Source organism: Oncorhynchus mykiss, chromosome 20, assembly GCF_057628025.1.
Source record: "Oncorhynchus mykiss isolate SJ-2025 chromosome 20, ASM5762802v1, whole genome shotgun sequence".
Classification (NCBI taxonomy): domain Eukaryota; kingdom Metazoa; phylum Chordata; class Actinopteri; order Salmoniformes; family Salmonidae; genus Oncorhynchus; species Oncorhynchus mykiss.
In genome coordinates this window covers 12198338-12220022 of record NC_143041.1, presented here as the reverse complement: position 1 = coordinate 12220022, position 21685 = coordinate 12198338, and the positions used below count along the sequence as shown (strand labels likewise).

General features: G+C 40.5%; 1 protein-coding gene across 1 annotated transcript; it reads right to left on the bottom strand.

Annotated features, from left to right (window-relative positions):
- Positions 1 to 414: 414 nt before the first annotated feature.
- glp2r (glucagon like peptide 2 receptor) lies at positions 415 to 18185 on the bottom strand. The gene is made up of 13 exons (XM_021575563.3): positions 17281 to 18185; positions 13559 to 13673; positions 13245 to 13349; positions 11558 to 11679; positions 4931 to 5037; positions 4433 to 4589; positions 4026 to 4185; positions 3775 to 3835; positions 3540 to 3606; positions 3003 to 3091; positions 2738 to 2876; positions 2492 to 2533; positions 415 to 2362 (listed from the first exon to the last, which is right to left on the bottom strand). The coding sequence occupies exons 1-13, from the start codon at positions 17368 to 17370 to the stop codon at positions 1982 to 1984; spliced, it is 1635 nt and encodes a 544-aa protein (XP_021431238.3). The 5' UTR covers positions 17371 to 18185; the 3' UTR covers positions 415 to 1981.
- Positions 18186 to 21685: the final 3500 nt, after the last annotated feature.

Genomic DNA, 21685 nt, shown 5'->3' with positions numbered 1-21685 from the left:
TCCGAAGATAAGTGCATTGGAGTCGCGTCTTTCTCGTGGAATTCACTGCTTGTTTCTAGCCTTGCGGGGGCACGCAGTAACCCTTGTTCAAAAAAAAGGTCAAAAAGCATGGGTATAGATTGCTTAATATTATCAGGATCCATTTTTTTGCCTTCACATTTTTAAGCTAACACTTTTTGCCCTTTTTTTGAACAAGTGGTGCTGGGTACCCCCGCATACCCCCTCAATTTGAGCACTGACTATATTACTTGCACATGTGTGCCATCTGAAAACCTTGTCCATGTGGTATTTTTAACTTTTTTTATTTAATAGGCAAGTCAGTTAAGAACAAATCCCCCCCCCCCCCCCCCATGCTGAATCTGTGGTGTGTCGATACCGTATACCTTTCTATTATTTAGTCATCAGTACCAGAGATTTGTTTCAAACACAAACGGTAATACAAGTTATCTTTAATGTACCACTATACACTTTTAGATATGACAAATACATAATACCCACATCATGCACATGAACTGTAACACGTATCCTTCAGACTGTCCTCTTCAATATGAACCATTTCTGACAACAAAAAATGTACACTTACCTGTTAATGCTCTATTGTGTTTATATACCTGCAGGAAGTACCTTTATGTGATAACGTTTATTTGAGTAATTTGATTGTTTTTACGATAAAAAGTATGTGCATAAATATACACCGAGTGTACAAAACATTAGGAACACCTTCCTAATATTGAGTTGCACCCCCTCTTTGCCCTGAGAACAGCCTCCATTTGTCTAGGACTACACAAGGTGTTGAAAGTGTTCCACAGGGATGCCGGCCCATGTTGACTCCAATGCTTCCCACAGTTGTGTCAAGTTGGGGAGTGGACCATTCTTGATACACACTGTTGAGAGTGAAACACCAAGCAGCGTTGCAGTTCTAGACACAAACCGGTGCGCCTGGCTCCTACTACCACACCCTGTTCTAAGGCGCCGAAATATTTTGCCGTGCCCATTCACCCTCTGACTGGCACACATACACAATCCATGTCTCAGTTGTGTCATTGTTTAAAAATCCTTCTTTAACCTGTCTTCATCTAAGCTGATTGAAGTGGATTTAACAAGTGACATCAATAAGGGATCATAGCTTTCATCTGGATTCACCTGGTCAGTCTGTCATGGAAAGAGCATGTTTTGTACACTCAGTGTATGTATTATGATTTTTCATAAAACTCACTTTTTTTTTTATAGTGGAACATTACTCACATCCACGTAAACAAAACGATACACAAAGGTACCATACAAAGAATCTGTACAAAGATACAACAACACCAATCTCATTGTCTATCCAAGCAAGGACCAGTATCACGTCCTCGCTCCTCGCCTCCTTCTCAAACCCAATTGGATGAGAAAACCAGGGTTCTCCCCTTTGACCCTCTCCTCAAATGGGTTTTGAGAAGGAGGCGAGGAGAGAAGACGCAAGGAGTATGCAATTGAGATTCTCCCCATCTGTCAGGAAACAAGGCACCTTAACAATTCAAAACAGTCCGGAAAGGGAGGTAGCAGGGTTTGGGAGTAACTGATTACAAAAAAACAGCTAAAATATTGTAATCAGATTACAGATACTTTTGAGAAACTAGATGACTACTTCTTGAATTACTTTTAAATTCAGAAAATATGTTTGTTTCGGTTTTCTCAATGACAATCAATTCAGTATTGAAAAAAGGGGCAAGTTCGTTCCACCTGAGTGCGGCTGACCACAAATCAGAGGCCACTATGATGACACACCAAATGTGTTTGATGGATCCTTTTTGTCTTCTTCTAACGCCTCTTCTGGGGAAAGTAATCCAAAAGTACTGAAAGTATTCAGATTGTGTTACTGAGTTTGGGTAATCCAAAAGTTACATTACTGACTACAATTTTGGACAGGTAACTGTAACAGATTATATTTAGAAAGTAACCTAACCAACCAGGACAGGGAGTGTCCACAAGATGGAGAAGGTTAGAACTCGCTCTCCTCCAGTATCTCCTCCATGGTCTCTCCCAGCGTCATCTCTCCATCGCTACTTGACAGGCTCTTCCTGGTGTGGAACTCCAATCCTCCTGTGTCTCTCTCCCTATCTCGCCACGCTGCCACCTCCCCTCCTTCCACCTCTCGTCGCCCTCCTTGCCCCTGCAAGGCCACCTGCAGCAAGTGGGAGTGTGTGGCAGGCCCACCCCCCTCCTCGTATGATTCGCTCTGCTGGGAGCCATGGGGGCGTCGGCCTCTAGAGCACTTCCACATATGTTTGAGGGGCTCGCCCCGGAAGTCGATGCAGGGCGTAACCTGGAAGTGGTTTGTGAACAGGAAGAGCTGCCATCGCTTTTTCAGCTCTGTCTGGACCTGGAGATAACAGATTTTTGTTTGTGTTTTTATTTGTATTTATTTATTATTTTATATTACGATTAGAACGATTTGTTAAGCTAACACTTAGGCTACAGTAAATTTAACATCTAGTTTGTGGATAGTTACCTCTACGTTTGCGAAGCAGTACAGCACAGAAACCAAGAATCCCTGAGAGAGAGGTATGACACATAAGGATTGTATTCAAGGTAGCAAACTCTACCGGGCCATTTGCATTTATTATCAAGACAAATTATTTTCCTCTAAATGCAGTTCTTAATGGGATCAGGATGTTTTCCTTTCTTTACTCAACAGGAACAATTAAACATTTGTTATGGTCTTGTGGAAGGTGGCCATTTTGTTATCAGCTCTTACCTGGAAGGAGCTAAGAGTGAGGTTAATGAAGTTCCTGGCATAGCGGCTGCTTCCCTCCACACTCTCGTCTATCAGTATAGTGAAAACTACCTCGTGGATCCCCAGTAGAGGGATCAGGACTATCGTAGCCCTGGCCAAGCTAACAGAGAAAAGGAAAGGAGTTTTGGCATTCAGACTGTACTGGGGTTCAAATAAATAGTTGCTCGACGGTGCTGGCTACTACTGTCAAAGATCAGAGTAAGCCTTTAGAGTGACCGTACTCTACCTGTATCTGTAGTCTGTGAATTTCACTTGGTCTGCCTTTAACTTTGAGAGGAGCAACATTAGTATTTTGATGAATATGTAGAAAATGACCTGCAACACAAATCAAGTATATATTTCTTCTGTAAAACAGTAGGAGATGCTTATGTTTTTAGGCTGGTGTGTAAAAAGTAAACTGTGTCTTTAAGAGGAAAAACCCGATCTTATTGGGATCAGTGCACCCTAACCATTCTGCCCTATATGACATGCTTGTGACTGCTTCTGACACCCACTGCTCTGGCTGACGTCTATGTCACATGGTCTCAACTATTGATCTTAGACATCCCAAAATCGGTGTGAAATCAGTGAAGAATCCCAGGAAATCTCACAAGAGCTGATGCCCCCAGTGTGTCAGTCTTGTGCACTTTTGGCTTACACTGTGGAGTCATATGGTTTGATAGACGATTTATCGTTGTGTCACGTTCTTAGATATCAGTGGAGCATTATTTGAGTGGTGATACAGGAGGTTGCTATAGGTTGTATATTGTAGGTTGCTACTCACCAACACAGATAAAGTGATGGGTCCCCTTATTATCCACCAGATCCATCTATTCTCATTGTTCCAGCACCTTAGGACAGGAGAGATTCAAGCGAGATTTGGGCCTACAGCATCAGCTTGTATCATAGACTATTGGGTATTTACACAGATCAGTACTGATTGGTTACTTTATGCAAACAGACAGAAATATGACCAGAAGTCTTGAAATGAGTGGTGTTAATTCTCCCAAAATACTTACCCTTTATTTTCATATAAAACTTTGCTCACTGTCCATGGCACCACAAACACGAATGGAGTACCTTTTTGCAAGAGCAAAAGTATTTTGTTGCCATGAGTTGTCAATCTTCATTAGAGCCTTACCCTATCCAATGAACATGTGCCTTTCAAACATTAGAGCCTTACACACCAACCAATCAGAAAGTGTCTCTTAAACATTAGCGCCATACCTCAGCCAATTAACATGTATCTTATAAACATTTAGAACCATACCCCAGCCAATGAGCATGTATCTCTTGAGTAGCCGTCTCTTGGTGAGGACATCGGTGAAGAGGAGGGTCTGGAGGAAGATTGCTTCTACCAGGAGCCAGAAGTAGTTACAGGCTACAAAATACTCCATGGACACCCGGGAGGCCTTACATACCACCGTTATCTACAGGAAGAGGAGATATTGGATGAAATATGATAATATTACATTGCCTTATCCTTGTTGAATAAATGTACTTTACATCATAGTCTCTTGTGACAGACGTTAACGTAAGAGCACACCTGAGATTTGGTTCTGGGTGCCCAGGATTTCTTCTATCATAAGAAATAAGTATCCTGAAGGCCACAGCATCGTTGAAAATGTAATGTTTTTCTAGATTTGTTTTTGAACAAACTCTACAGGACATGAGTACCACTGAGTTGGAGTATGAGTTCCACCCTTGGTCGTCACTGGGTAGCTTGGCGTACATGACATGTAACACGATCTCCTTTATGAAGACGGCCATGGCTCTCAACATGAAGGACACAAACAGATTCATGTGGATGTAGTTCCTCGTACAGTGGAGCTTCCTGGAAGAGACAGAGGTTGGCGTTGACTCAAACCCACCACTGACTATTTAGCGTGGAAGTTGATTTTGTGATTATGCGACTAAGATGAATGCTCAGTACATAGGCAATCCATTGTGGTTTATAGTGATCGATAACATAATCTGTAATCTTGTTATTCTGCTTCCCCTGGTATCTGTTTTATATTTCATTATCAATTAATGACATTGAATGAATGCCATGACTAAGGAGTATGTCATTGCTTTGCAGTTGTGTCATCGCCCTACGATAGTAGAATTCATCATGATCATCATTAACATGTGCCTAACCCTCTGACCCCTGCGCTCTGGCCCCTTGACACTAACCTGAGAATGCCCATGAGCAGAGTGGCCAGAGAGAGGGAGGAGAGAGACAGAGAGTAGCCGACGATGGAGATGACCCTAAGGGCTGCATGGCGAAACCACTCATCCTCCTGAAAGACACAGACATGGAAAAAAAAGAAGTGAAAAATAGGCAATTGACCTTTACCTCTGAAATTCACTTAGAAATTCACTTTGATGATACAATGAAAGCAGTACATGGTTATAACATCTACTGAAAAGACAGAAATGCCAAAAGATCTGTGTTGCCGTTTATACACTATTCAGAACCACATTCCTGTAAAGCTTAGAGAGGATCTCATGTTAAATACTGTTGAAGTAATATGGCTACAGGTTCATCTGTCTGCCTCACCTAAAGCCCATTCTGGTGGGAAGCCACTATATACCACCAAGTGCTAACAGTCAGTTTCTGGATAACGTGTTAAATGGTTGATAATGTACACAACCGGTCAAATGTTTTAGAACACCTACTCATTCATTGTAGTAAACAAAAAAGTGTTCAACAAATCAAGCTATATTTTCTATTTGAGATTCTTCAAATAGCCACACTTTGCCTTGATGACAGCTTTAAACAATCTTGGCATTCTCTCGACCAGCTTCATGAGGTAGTCACCTGGAATGCATTTCAATCAACAGGTGTGCTGTCTTAAAAGTTCATTTGTGGAATTTCTTTCCTTCTTAATGCGTTTGAGCCAATCAGTTGTGTTGTGACAAGGTAGGGGTGGTATACAGAAGATAGCCCTATTTGGTAAAAGACCAAGTCCATATTATGGCAAGAACAGCTCAAATAAGCAAAGAGAAATGACAGTCCATCAGTACTTTAAGACATGAAGGTCAGTCCATCATTACTTTAAGACATGAAGGTCAGTCCATCATTACTTTAAGACATGAAGGTCAGTCCATCATTACTTTAAGACATGAAGGTCAGTCCATCATTACTTTAAGACATGAAGGTCAGTCCATCATTACTTTAAGACATGAAGGTCAGTCCATCATTACTTTAAGACATGTAGGTCAGTCCATCATTACTTTAAGACATGAAGGTCAGTCCATCATTACTTTAAGACATGAAGGTCAGTCCATCATTACTTTAAGACATGAAGGTCAGTCCATCATTACTTTAAGACATGAAGGTCAGTCCATCATTACTTTAAGACATGAAGGTCAATCCATCATTACTTTAAGACATGAAGGTCAGTCCATCATTACTTTAAGACATGAAGGTCAGTCCATCATTACTTTAAGACATGAAGGTCAGTCAATCTGGAAAATGTCAAGAACTTTGAAAGTTTATTCAAGTGCAGTTTCAAAAACCATCAAGCGCTGTGATGAAACTGGCTCTCATGAGGACCGCCACAGGAAAGGAAGACCCTGAGTTACCTCCGCTGCAGAGGATAAGTTCAAGACTTACCAGCCTCAGAAATTGAAGCCCAAATAAATGCTTCACAGAGTTCAAGTAACAGATACATCTCAACATCAACTGTTCAGAGGAGACTGTGTGAATCAGGCCTTCATGGTCGAATTGCTGCAAAGAAACCACTACTAAAGGACACCAATAAAAATAAGAGACTTGCTTGGGCCAAGAAACACAAGCAATGGACATTAGACCAGTGGAAATTTGTCCTATGGTCTGGAATCCAAATTGGAGAATTTTGGTTCCAACCACCGTGTCTTTATGGGGGTGTGGGGGTGCTTTGCTGGTGACACTGTCTGTGATTTATTTAGAATTCAAGGCACACTTAACCAGCATGGCTACCACAGCAATCTGCAACATTATGTCATTCCATCTGGTTTGGGCTTAGTGGGACTATCATTTGTTTTTCAACAGGACAATGACCCAACACACTTCCAGGCTATTTTACCAAGAAGGAGAGTGATGGAGTGCTGCATCAGATGACCTGGCCTCCGCAATCCCCCGACCTCAACCAAATTGAGATGGTTTGGGATGAGTCGGACCGCAGAGTGAAGGAAAAGCAGCCAACAAGTGCTCAGCATATGTGGGAATTCCTTCAAGACGGTTGGAAAAGCATTCCAGGCGAAGCTGGTTGAGAGAATGCCAAGAGTGTGCATAGCTGTCATCAAGGCAAAGTGTGGTTATTTAAAGAATCTCAAATAGAAAATATAATTTGATTTGTTTAACACTTTCTTGGTTACTACATGATTCCATATGTGTTATTTCATAGTTTTGATATCTTCACTATTATTCTACAATGTAGAAAATAGTCCAAATAAAGAGAATCCCTTGAATAAGTAGGTGTTCTAAAACTTTTGACCCGTAATGTATGTGATATAAACAGAGAGGTATATTTTCTGGGTCATTTAAATATTGACTGGCTTTCATCAGGCTGTCCACTCAAGAGAAATCTTCTAACTGTAACTTGTGCTTGCAACCTGTATCGGGTTATCAGTCAACCTATCAGGGTTACAAATAAGCACAGAAATGAAATCATCAACATATATTGATCACATCTTTACTAATGCTGCAAAAATTTGCTTTAAAGCAGTGTCTAAATCCTTAGGATGTAGTGATCACAATACTGTAGCCATATCTAGGAAAACCAAAGTTCCAAAGCATGGGCCTAGTATAATTTATAACAGGTCATACAATATGTTTTGTAGTGATTTCTATATTGTTGATGTAAAGAATATTTGTTGGTCCCTGGTGTGTAATGAGGAGCAAACAGACGCTGCACTTGACACATTTATGAAATTGCTTATCCCAGTTACTAATAAGCATGCACCCATTAAGAAAATGACTGCAACAACTGTTAAAACCCTGTGGATTGATGAGGAATTGAAAAATTGTATGGTATAGAGGGATGAGGCAAAAGGAATGTCAAATAAGTCTGGCTGCACAACAGATTGGCAAATATACTGCAAATTGAGAAATCATGTGACTAAACTGGATATAAAGAAGAAACTAGACCATGAAACAAAGATCCATTATATAGAGAATGATAGTAAAAACTTTGGAGCACCTTAAATTAATTTATGGGCAAAAAGGCAAACTCGGCTCCATCATTCATTGAATCAGATGACTCATTCATCACAAAACCCACTGATATTGCCAACTACTTTAATTATTTTTTCATTGGCAAAATTAGCAAACTTAAGCATGACATGCCAGCAACAAACGCTGACACTACACATCCAAGTATAACTGATCAAATTATGAAAGACAAGCACTGTAATTTTGAATTAAGTAAAGTGAGTGTGGAAGAAGCGAAAAAATGATTGTTGTCTATCTACACTGACAAGCCACCGGGGTCTGACAACTTTGATGGAAAATTACTGAGGATAATAGAGGGCAGAATTGCCTCTGCTATTTGCATATCTTCAATCTAAGTCTACTAGAAAGTGTGTTCCCTCAGGCCTTGAGGGAAGCAAAAGTAATTCCGCTACCCAAGAATAGTAAAGCCCCCTTTACTGGCTGAAAAAGTCAACCAATCAGCCTGTTACCAACCCTGAGTAAACTTTTGGAAAAAATGACCAGATACCTGTTTGACCAGTTTGACCAGATAAAATGCTATTTTGCTGTAAACAAATTGGCAACAGACTTTCTGTACAGTTATATTTAAGGATATTCAACAAGCACAGTACTTACTCAAATAACTGATGATTGGCTGAGAGAAATTGATGATAAAAGGATTGTAAATGTTGTTTTGTTAGACTTCAGTGCGGCTTTTGACATTATAGATCTTAGTCTGCTGCTGGAAAAACATATTTGTTATGGCTTTACACTCCCTGCTATATTGTGGATAAATAGTTACATATCTAACATAACACAGAGGGTGTTCTTTAATGGAAGCCTCTCCAACATAATCCAGGTAGAACCAGGAATTCCCCAGGGCAGCTGTTTAGGCCCCCTACTTTTTTCAATCTTTACTAACGATATGCCACTGGCTTCGAGTAAAGCCAGGGTGTCTATGTATGCAGATGACTCAACACTATACACATCAGCTACTACAGTGACAGAAATGACAGCAAAACCGGCTGGGCGTGAGCGCCATCGTGCATACATTTATTTTGTCCCCCCACACCAAACGCGATCACGACACACAGGTTAAAATATCAAAACAATTTAGCTAGCTTGCTGTTGCTAGATAATTTGTCCTGTGATATAAACATTGAGTTGTTATTTTACCTGAAATGTACAAGGTTCTCTACTCCGACAATTAATCCACATATTAAACAGTCAACCGAATTGTTTCTAGTCATCTCTCCTCTTTCCAGGCTTTTTCATCTTTGAACTTATGTGGTGATTGGCTTCTAAACTTTCATAGTATTACTACACCGACATGCAACACAGTTTGTCTTTCAATCACCCACGTGGGTATAACCAATGGCACATAGGTACCCGCTTCTATAAACCAATGAGGAGATGGGAGAGGCAGGACTTGCAGTGCGATCTGTGTCAGAAATATAAAGGGGTTCTATTTTAGCCCGTGGCAACGCAGACGCTCGTTGACGCGACGCGAGCAGTGTGGTCAGCCTATTAGTCCTAAATATTTCAAAAACTAAAAGCATTGTATTTGAGACAAATCATTCACTAAACCCTAAACCACAACTAAATATTGTAATGAATTATGTGGAATTTGAGCAAGTTGATGTGACTAAACAGCTTGGAAAAACCCTGGATTATAAACTTTCAGCGTCAAAACATGTTGATACAACAGTAGTTAAAAACTTAGGGATAGCCCGCTTTTTTTCAATAAATTGAAGTATGAGCAAACTACATGACATTTAGTGTGAAGTTACCCAGGTACATTTGGGCAAATCATGAAGGAGACGTTTGCATTCATATTACATTTTTCTGCAAGAATATCATCAAATCTGTATACTTGGACTTTGATTTAGTTTTTCCAGTATTAGTAGCCATATTATAAGTTAAACATTTGCAAATAACCAGTTTTCATAACTTCATAACTCTCCATATTCTTATAATTTTTGTCCAAAAGGAAAAGGCTGGCTGTCGCACAAGGTTAACAGCTACATTTTGCGACAGATACGGGGTTTCCGGATACTCCAATAAAGCCCAGCTCATTGGCTATCTAGCTAGCTTTGTTTGGTGCTTATTTGACGAAGTTAGAGTCGATCAAGTGAAGACCGCCAGCGTCATCGGCGTGCCATGAAGGCGTCGCTCTCTGACCAAATTTGGTGTCCTATAGGATATACTACACCCTTAATGATATAGTGAAGTCTGGTTACGTTCTAGGATCTCTGAGGAATTACATACGAACGTGATTTGACTGGTTTAAACAATGTTTAGGGTTAGATTTTCAAAGATTCCTTTCTTTTTCTTTTTCTTTTATTTCACCTTTATTTAACCAGGTAGGCTAGTTGAGAACAAGTTCTCATTTGCAACTGCGACCTGGCCAAGATGAAGATAAATTGAACGAGTGGAAATACAAAATTGATCGTGGATGCCATATGGACCTTTTTAGGATATGAAAAATGATTTTTATCTAACAACACAACACTATGTTATCTCTGGGACCCTTTGGATGATAAATCAGAGCAAGATTTCATAATGTAAGTACACATTTCACCTTCAGAGGTGAATTTATCAAACCTATTGCAGTGAAAAAAGTGTTTTGTTGTTAGGAGCTCTACTCAAGCAATAGCATGGCCTTTTTTTCCCAGTAATAGCTACTGTAAGTTGGACTATGCAGTTATATTAACAAGAATTTAAGCTTTCAGCCGATGTTAGACACTTATATGTACCGACATTTGTTGTTTCTCTAAAATCTGCGTTCGTGACACAAGGGGCTGCATGATTTACAACTATCCCTCCTACAGGCCCTAGATTTGTTGCACCTAGACTACTGTTCAGTTGTGTGGTCAGGTGCCACATAGAGGGACTAAGTTAAATTGCAATTGGCTCAGAACAGGGCAGTGTGGCTGTACATAGAGAGCTAACATTAATGATATGCATGGCAATCTCTCATGGCTTAAAGTGGAGGAGAGATTGACTTCATCACTACTTGTTTTTGTAAGAGGTGTTGAAAAGCTGAATGCGCCGAGCTGTCTGTTTAAACAACTAGCACACAGCTCGGACACCCATGCATACCCCACAAGACCACCAGAGGTCTCTTCACAATCCCCAAGTACAGAACAGACTATGGGAGGTGCGCAGTACTACATAGAGCCATGACTACATGGAACTCTATTCCATATCAGGTAACTGATGAAAACAGTAGATTCAGATTTAAAAACAGAAAGAAATACACCTTATGGAACAGTAGGGACTGTGAAGAGACACACACACAGGTACCGACAAACGCATACGCACACAGGTGCTGGCACATGCAGTCTACACACACTTACATTGTAATATTGTTGTATAGTGGTATCATACATGTTGTGTTGTGGATATGTGGTGGTGTGACAGTGTTACATGATGCACTGTTTTATCTTTTGTTTTATGTGTAATATAAGTGTCTTCATTTGTTTGCAACCCAGAAAGAGTAGCTGCTACCTTGGCAGCAGCTAACGGGGATCCCTAATAAAATACAACTGGGGTATGATTTATTGTTGACGTTTCAGTTGCAAGGCCTTTTCCAAATGCAAGGTGAGTCTCCACTTTGTTTCCTCTCACAGCCTTTTCCTCACCTCGGGTTTAAAGAAGTCTTGGTCATCACATTCTGTCTTGTCTCGCCAGACATCCGTAGAATTCTCCTGGAGTCGCCAGGACCCATTGGACAGACACTCCATGTACACTCTCCTGGAGTCATCTGGGTCAGGAAGAGAAGAGGAATGACTAGATCGGTTATGGAGAGATTGGCTCATGTTCCAACCATGTTGGAAGGCACGTTTAACTGTGCTTCTAATTGTGTGTGGTACTATATGAAATGTTATGGTGTTGTGCCATCACATGACTTTATAGATATAGAATGCATGGATAGGTGTGATATTTATTTATTCATACGGGACAATGCACATGAATTAACATCAATATTACAATAATGAAACATCTATGTAAATGTGCCAAAAGCTCATTTGCACCTGTAGTCCCTGGGCATGTAAGGGTCTTTTCACAGCCACAATATAAATACTCACTGAAACAATACAAAATATAGCATTCTAACAACAACACTGTCATCAACTGTCGTCTTACATATGAGGAATCACAGATAACTCATGTGTACAGGTTTGGATAGATTTGAGCCATGTTCTCAATTTTCTATTTAAAAATACAATAGTCAGTGCAGCTTCTCAAGTCCATGGGCATTGCATTCCAGTATATTGTGGCTCTAACAGAGAAGGCCGATTGACTGATTTTACTGTGTCGAAAAGGGACAACGCAATCCCCTCTAGTTTACTGCCCTGTTATCCTGGAGGTGCTTTCCTTGAACATGATATGCCGACATAAGGGAGAGACAAGACCATTCAGGATCTTAAAGACAAGGATTGCATCTACATACTGCTTAAAGCTATACAGACTAAATAAATGATGTATGTAAATTATATGACAATGGTGGTAACTGTTTGGTTTGTTATCAAGTGATTCAATTGCTTTCAGAATAGTAGCTCCTGCCTGTGACCAGCATGTGAGGCAATATCTCAAATGTGAGAAGAATATAGCATGCATATATAGTTTTATAAACCTAAAGTTGGATAATCCAAACTTGACTGTGTTAAGCACCGTCTTCACATGTTTTTTAAATGTCAAGTTGGAGTCCAAAATTACGCTGAGATACCTGAAATTAGACACAACTTTTAGACGCTCCTCATTAATAAGAACAGCTTGTTGGGAAGAATCAATGGATTTCTTAGAGAAGTACATAGAAACAATCTTTAAATGCAGGAAAGAATTAGTCATACATTTAGAAACATGTACCATAGCTTCAGTTAACTTGTTAACAACTAGTTGTCTATTTTTGAGTGCACATACAGAACTGTATCGTCCCCATACATCTGCATGTTAACTTGTGGGCAAACAAGTGGGAGATCATTTATATAGAGGGTAAACAGAAGGGGGCCTAATATTGACCCTTGTAGGACCCCGAAGTGTCCCCCCAAAACAAACCCATTGACTTCTGTTTGTCAGATAGGAATACATCCAACTAATGACTTCAGTGGACACATTAAGGGAGGATAGTTTGGATAGGAGGACCTCATGATTCACAGTATCAAAGGTCTTTTTAAGATCCAAACAGACTGACTTCACCACCTATGTCCAGTTAATGTTTAATGCACTCCAAAAAATAACAGTTGGCTGTTTCGGTAGAATGGTTAGTTCTGAATCCAAATGGCATTTGATGGATTGATTTAGCCTGAATGAAGCCTCCAGACTCACCCTTTGTAATCCAGGGAAGGTAGGAAGGACAGGGCACTGACACGTTACCGGGGGCTGAGTGGGGCCAACACACAAACACGTCAACCATCCCGTTACAGTAGATTCCTGACAGGACAAACAAGTAAAGAGTAAGAGACAAACAGAAAAGTACATCAATAATAAAGTTCTATTGCTTAATTCACGAAAAATGGATTTCCATATAGATCAATTGCTGCCCTGACAATCTGGCTGCAATTAAATGACAATACACATTGTAGTGGAAGAATGGCACAATGATACATGGAACTGGCCATTGCCAAAAACAAACTGCTCACCAGTTTCTGAGAAGATGCTTTCTGCTAAAATCCTGGTGCAGTTCTCCCTATATTCATTCCGTTTAGAGATCAACTCTTCAAGTTCCATCTTCGTGGCGTCAGTTAATGGGGGATCCTAATAAAATAAAATCAATCACAGAGCCCACCACCTTTCATGTGAAATAAGACAGTTATAAAGAGAGGAATATTTTATGATAAACTATACATTTTTACCACCCCCAACAAGGTGCCAAGAAGACTGAGGGGAATGTGGTTTTAGTGAGAGTCCACAAGATGGCAGTATTTGAGTAGAATTCCTGTTGAGCTATCTAACTACCCAGCCTCCATCTTTGTTAGGCGTCTGTGTAGGCAATTTCACAAGCCTAGGGCTCAATTCAATCCGTTTTGCTGAAGTTCAGCACTGTAGTACAATTGAAATGTAAAGGTCATTTACGATTGAGCCGACATATGCAAGGCTAACCTTGAATGCAGTCTCCGCAGACGCAGGAACATTGTCTTCAATTTTTAATCGTGCTATAGCGTTGAACTTCGGCGATACAGATTGAATCGAGACCCTAATGTCATGTGGTCTAAACTAATAGAAGTAAATGCACCCGTTTCATTTACTCTGAGAAGAGAAATCAAAATGGGAGATTTGACCAGCAGTAACTCAGTTAGGCTGCGTTTACACAGGCAGCCCAATTATGATCTTTGGACAATTATTTGCATATCTGATATCTATCTGGTCTTTCCCTAATGTGTAAACATCAAACATAACTACAGGGAATCTAATCTTTTGACTTCCAGTTCATACAGTACCACCTCCATATGGTTGCGTTTACACAGGCAGCGCAATTCTGATTTTTTATCCAATGATTGGGCAAAAGATCAGAATTAGGCTTCCTGTGTAATCTGAATCCTGATACAAACCCAATCCTCCATATGCAACCTCTGTCTGGACGCTCAGATGAGATTTTTTTGCTCTTAAGTAGTTTGATGCTGCATTCATAACCAAGTGGGAAGGTGGTCATTAACAGTTGTGAATTTGTAAATACCAGTTGGATCCATTCATGTGCCTTGAACTCGTTGAGAAACGCTGATTGGCTAATGGCCAACAAGCTGTAAGTACAGACATCATGATTGTAAACCAATTATAGCGTTCAAAAAACAGAAGAGATTTTATAAATAATGTTTAGTTTTTTACATCTAACTGCAGAAAATGCTGTTATCGAGGTAATTTCCTTAGTAGGTGATGTCAGAGCTCAGCATGTGGGACAAGTCGGAGCTCAGGGATGATAGACGAGTTTCCAACTAGTAATTACGAGGGGCATTCAAGTGGATTTTTCCCAGTTGTATGTGGTAAATACCACCTTCCCATTTGGCTATGAATGCATCATTATTACACACTATTGCGCATGCCCTGTTTTTACCATGACAACCACCCCAACATTACAGTAGCAGTGATGGGAAATTAGCATTACATCTGTTTGCTACTTCAGAGGCTACATCAATGCGAATGCGCAAATCTGATTTTGGTCACATGTAAAACTGTGTGGACAGTATAAAGTATAAAGTATAAAGTATAAAGAAAATCAGATTTGGGTTCTTAGGGTTCTTATGTGTTCTTATGCCTAATCATGATCTTGGTCCAAAATGTAAAGTGACTGCCCAGTGTTTCCAGATTTCTATGAAATATGACTTATACATTTTTCTTACAAATCTTTTTAATGAAGAATGTTAAAAAGCAGCTTTTCTGTGTCGCAATTGTGTGAGCCTACCCCAACAACAAAATGGTTAATGGTGTGGGCGTATACCAGTCGAAAAAAAGATTCACGCAAGTAGACTGCTGATTGGCCAGCTCAAGATTACGTTATGCTCTATGAGGAAATAGCAAGCATTTTTTAAATGGTCTGTTTGAGATACAAGTTTGAGGTGGGGTTTTTGAAATGTTTTTTTCTCCAATTTATTATTTGTCCACAAATACGAGTATCAACAACCTTATTTGGATATGAGTTAGCAGAATATTAACTTTGAAAGGTAACTGGGCAGATACTTTAAAATATCTTACCACATTATTTGGCAAAACATTGACAAAACATCATAAATTCAATTATTCTAGTGACAGACCAACCCTTCTCTTCTTTTTGTAAACTAAACAGAGAATCAAGGTTTTCCCATTTCGATTCTGTTATTCCACAGGTGGGGTGCAGTACCATAGATATATAATCCAATGGATTCAATTTCTATGTGGTACTCTGACCAACATTTCCTGCCTTGCCTTCACACTCCAATGGGGATACATACTGTATATCTATCTGAAATGTGTAACCTCCCTGTGCCTGTCCATTCTATTCCCCCTCCACCACCACCTGTTCCAATGAGATCTGTCCTATCCTAGGAGCGCCCTGACTTTCTACCGCTTCAATTAACCCCTTCTGTCTCTTGTCATCAGGATTTCTGGACAGCAGCTATCACAGAGGAGTGTGTGTGTGTGTGTGTCTGTCTGTCTGTCTGTCTGTCAGATCTCTCACTTCTATCTGGGGTGAAAAGAGAGACTTTAAGAGAAAACACTTTAAAATCCACTGAGACACTTAAGGGATTCTGAGCTTAACTCAGTTACATATTTGGAGAGAGTGCTGATTTCATTGAGGGCCTGGGAATAAAATCAGAGAGATCTCTACTGAGATCATGTTTATCATATAGTATGTAGCTACTATTGAGTAAAGATATGTATTTACAGTAAGTACACAAGGTAATACTGAAGGTATCGAGTTTTAGGAGTTACAAAGATAGAATGATACTTTGGAAATGTGTCGGTGTATTTTATGTGCTGTATGCTGTATGTCCGTTTTTGGCTCTTCTGGTACATTTTGCAGCAGATTTTGTGATAATATTTATGTCTGGAGTGATATGCACGGCCATATGTGTGCCATGCCATGCAACCCAGTACATTATCATATAGCCATGTTGCTAAGCAACTCCAAAGTTCATGCATATCCCAGTCGCTTAAAAATAAAATAAAGATTTCATACCATAAATTCAGGGCTCACTGTGTCAGTGAGATAGATTATGGTTTAACAGTTCAACGGTAGCAACTCATCCTCTCAATCAGATAAAGGAGAACTGGAATCTGGAGCAAATTATGTTTCTCGGTTGTGAGGTTGGAATATTTGTGAGATTACTTCAATTCACTTTTTTTAACAGAGTATTTGTTTTTTCATATTTTACTGAATATTATATATGTACTATAGGTGTTCAAATAAATGCTCAACAAAAAAATTAAAACAAATAAACGTTTTTAGTTTTTACTGGCACTCCTGACAGGAAACAAGTAGGAAAAGTTGTAAAGGAAATGGCTCCAAACTGGTTTGGAATCAATATTCTGGAGAAATTGAATTCAGATTAGTACATGCACATGTGTGTGCCCTGCTTGTGTGTGTATGTGTGTGCATATGGCCGCAGGTACCCAAGCGGATTAGAGAGAGGAGCCAGCAACCGGAGAGTTGCCGGCCAGTTTGAGTCCTGAGTCTGACAGGAAAATATCTGGTGGGAAGTCAGCTGGCAACCGGAGGGTTGCTTTTATCAAGTCCTAGATGCCGTTGTACCTTGAGCAAGTCACTTAACCTGTATGTGTGTCTTTCGGGGGCGTTGGGATAAAGCAGATTTTGGTTGGACTTTGTGCTGACAAATAAAGTGATCTTAATATTAATGTGTGTGTGTGTGCGCGCGGCTCACCATCTTACCTGCAGACTGGAGAGGAGCAGTAGGAGTAAAGGAGAGAGTGTGGTACTCCCCAGGGCCCACCCCCCTCTGTGCCAGGCTGGTCGTAGCATGGGTATGGCACTTTGTTTACATATAAGCTGGATGGCACCTCATCGACCCGCCTGCCATCGATGTTCCCTTCACACTCATCCTTGTCTTACCTCTCAGCATCCACACCACACGGAACCAACGCATGGACAAGCCTCTTCTCTAAAGTGTCCAGTCCTTTCACCAATGTGGTTTTCCAGGTAAAGATGATTTGAGACTTGTGAACGTTTTATGTGCTTGGTTAAGCTGACTTACTCACGGTGTAGGCTGCTCTCAGTGTTTGGCTTCTGAGCTGATTTTTTGAAAGGCAGTGTCTTCTCTCTTCAATGTAGGCTCGCCTCAAGGGTTTTTTGGGTAAAGATGATTTGTGATTGGTTTAGGTACATTTTTATAGTTGCCTGGTAGAGATGGAGCCCGCTTCTTCTTAGGATTGTTGTTTCACTTCTTTTAGGCGTGGGTTGATATTCTAAAGGTAAATTCCTCCTGTAACTAATGTTTTGGGAATAAATTGTGTTCTTGTCTTGGTGTACAGGTGTTTAGTAAAGATATCCAGGCACTTATTCTAGTTGTGTATTATTTTGGAGCAATGTTCCCCATCTCATTGAGGCTTTAAACTGAGACACTCCTTTTTAAGTTGTCCTAGTTCACAAGCATTAGTTAACTTGTCCTTTGTCCCTAGTTGACGGGGATTAGCAAAGTCATCATTGTCTTCTTACTATTTGGTAAAGTTGTCTTTGGCTCGTCTTCCTGTCGCTGTGTGTTTGGTTAAGTTGTCTTCGTCTCAGGATCATTCTCAAGGGTTCTGTTGTCTGTCCCCTCTGATGTCCTGAATGCGACTGAAAGCGTCTGTGGATCCTCACCCATCAGTCTGCCTCCCCTTTTCTCCGCCCGGCCTTGTCCCAGCCAATCAAGATAAGACAAGGGAGAGCTATTTTACTGGAGTGACTTTATAGTCCATCCACACAAGCAGAAAGTATACACACACACGCATGCGCACACATGCACACACACGCTCACACACACACACACACACACACACACACACACACACACACACACACACACACACACACACACACACACACACCGTAAGGTGTGCAGTGTTGATCCAAGACTGGGGCTAAAGGTTCAGTGGCAGTTTTATGTGGGTGGTTCTCCCAAAGTAAGAGGGCCTCATCAACAGTATTTGACACTAATGGGATCTCTGTGTGGTCTAATGGATCTACAAACGCACCACAGGAGCTGCAGGGGCCATGACCAAACACACAGGATGGATCATAAGCCAGAGAAACATGTTGTACTACTGTTCATTCCTTGTGCAGATGGTGCAGCCAAAAAAATACATTACTGTTAAATCAAATCAAACTTTTCCTAAGTGTACTCATGTTTAAGTAACAATAAATAGCACTTTATAAACAACGAGAGAGGGGGGGGGGGGGGGGGGTTTACACTATGTTTGGAAGTAAACTACATTCCTTAGACATTTAGAAAGAAAGAGAAAAACTAATCAATTGCTAAACTTATTTCACTATGACATCACAGTGTAAATAATGTGCTATATGAGGGTGGTTGAGTCTAGTGTTGTTGACAACATTATTTACCGCATTGTTTACATGTTGACATAATAGGGAAATAGCGTTATGGAAGAGAAAAAGGAACCTTTGTAACGAGGAACAAGAGGAAAGGTATAAACACCTGTAATAAAAGGGAAACATTACGTAGAGGAAGATAAGATAGGTGGAGGAAGATATGACTCAGCCTATGTAGACAATTCTCCCAGTCCCCACTGATCAATGGTTCTTTGTAGGACTGTCAGTGTGGGGAGGGCCTGAGGTGCCAGTCTGCCGGGGTTAACTCGCTTCTAGTTTAATATTAAAGCCCTACTATAGCTCTGCGGGGCCAGCTTTGTTTGTCACAGAGTCACAGTGTCCTTTGTTTTGCTACTGGGCCTTCCATAACTGTAAGAGAACAAAATATCAGGGGGGTTGTTATGGTTAGGGTTAGGGTTGAGTCGAGGTGTGGACATGAAGCTAAGGTTGGGATAAGAGTTGAGGCTAGGATTAGGATGTGGACGGCCAGGGTTAGTTATTTATGTGCACATCTAGTATTTCTCAGGTGCTAGGCACATGAACATAATCACGCAGGTCATGCTATAAAACGCCTGGAGAATGCCACATGCCTGGCCTCACCACATCAACCCACAACTATTTATCCTCACAGTGCTGTGCACTTCACAGGTGGAGGATTGAAGGAGTTAGTTATGCTTCCGATTGACAGCCGTAACCTAACGTCAGCTATTATTTACATTTTAAAACAGGCTTACATCCACTTTGTGAGATAATTCGCTCCTGAGAGTAAGGATATCTAGTGTAAGTAAAAGGCAATTACAGTATAGTACATCACATTGCACTAATGTAGAGAGGTCACTGACCTTCACAAGAGCAGGGTGTAGTAAAAACCCATGTTAGTGTGGGTAGATCATTCAGCCAGCAATGAAATAAATGCACAGTATTCGTTGGTGCGAGTTCTGCTCTTCTGATGGACTGTGCATCCATCTGATCATTCTATAGATTATAATTTGATAGTATGGTATATTAAGATGGAAGACACACCTGTCACATTTTTGTGAAATGGGAGGAAGTTAAAAGCATGGCTGGTTTGTTTACATGAAGAGCTAACCTTAGTAATACATCAGCTGGTATGTAATTGTGTTTTCATTACAGAATGATCTAGTGCTCTGATAAATACAGGGGGCAGATTTGACAGTGAATCCATCCAGGTGAATCTCTATGGTATAGGGACTATGAAGATGCAGGAATTAAGGCTCCGCTGTGACCCAGTCATCGCATCATTTGTGACTGTGTGATATACAAAATATCAAACTGAAATTAGTTTATTTTACTCTTGGTTCCATAAGCATGGCTGTAAAAAGTCCTGATACAGTCATATGTCAGCATTATCTTCACTAGCAATAAAAAGCTGAAGAGGGTTTAGACGACAATTAAAATATATAGAGAAATTCTCTCAGGTCCAGGACAACATAAATGTGATAAAAGCAATTTCATGGAGACATGGCCTTAGGACAGCCCTGGTATTGCTACCCCATGCCAAGGATCCTCTGTGGGTGTGTATTTGTGTGTGTGTGTGTGTGTGTGTGTGTGTGTGTGTGTGTGTGTGTGTGTGTGTGTGTGTGTGTGTGTGTGTGTGTGTGTGTGTGTGTGTGTGTGTGTGTGTGTGTGTGTCGAAGCTGGACTTGGTCCGAGACGAGAGTGAAGAGGCTGTCAAGGAGCTAATGTGATGGTTCAAGTGTGCCCATTTGAAACACAGATAATAGTAAGACGCTCGCCAACTGAACTGAAGCTTCTCCTGCTAAGAGAACTGTCTGGTTTGTCACTCGTCTGTGATGTGTGCTTCACAATAAAGTTAAGGATGGCTGCTTTGGCAAGTCCTACAGTCCCATTCGGACCGACTTTAGTTTCATTGTTTTGGAAGCTGAGACGGTAGCTTTAACTGTCTCATTTAGTGATGAGCATTTTATTCACCAGATCAGAGTTTACACACAGAAGCTTATAATGGGAGACAGTCAATGAAGTATTTGTGTCTTTTCACTCATTAAAAAGAGATATTACAGTGATGATCTGTCTGGGTTTTTTTCCTGCGAGCTTGGCTTTGACTCTGCCAGTATTTTAGCTTCGTCTACTCTCAGCCATAACAGTGAACTTGGCCTGAACCGTGAAGATGGCAGTATTTACTTTGTTGTGGTTTTATGACATGTTTGCGCATCACGGAATCACTGTACCATTCTCTCCCATTGTCATGAGAGCTTCTCGTGAGCACTGGAGAAGCAAATCTAAACAAAAGATTCCAGACCCATTTTGTTGTCTCGTGTCTTAAAACGGATCTGGAGTAGATTTTAAGTGCATTCCCATGATCTTTTACTTGAGGTCAACATGTATAGATAAAAAGGCAAAATACATAGCTAAGAAGTACTTTCCCAAGTATCTTTAGTCTCTTACGAAGTGTCCTTTTTTTTGTCTTTTTCACTTTTAGCCCAAAACATTTTCAGCTGATTTGTAGTCAGAACGCCAACATGGTGAGTTTTAGGAATACATTGCAGCAGGGCCCTTTCAACAACAAGGACTCAGATACGCTAAACAACAGTATATCTGCTAGCAAAGCAGGCCAATGAGGTACTAAGACAATTGTGAGAGTGAACTAATTGATACATATATTTTCAGATAAAGCTGTGCTCGTGTTCGACATGGCAATAACACTGTGAAAACGAATGTCCGAACCCTTCTGCTTCAGTATGGATCCAATATGGGTCAGAGGTATTGG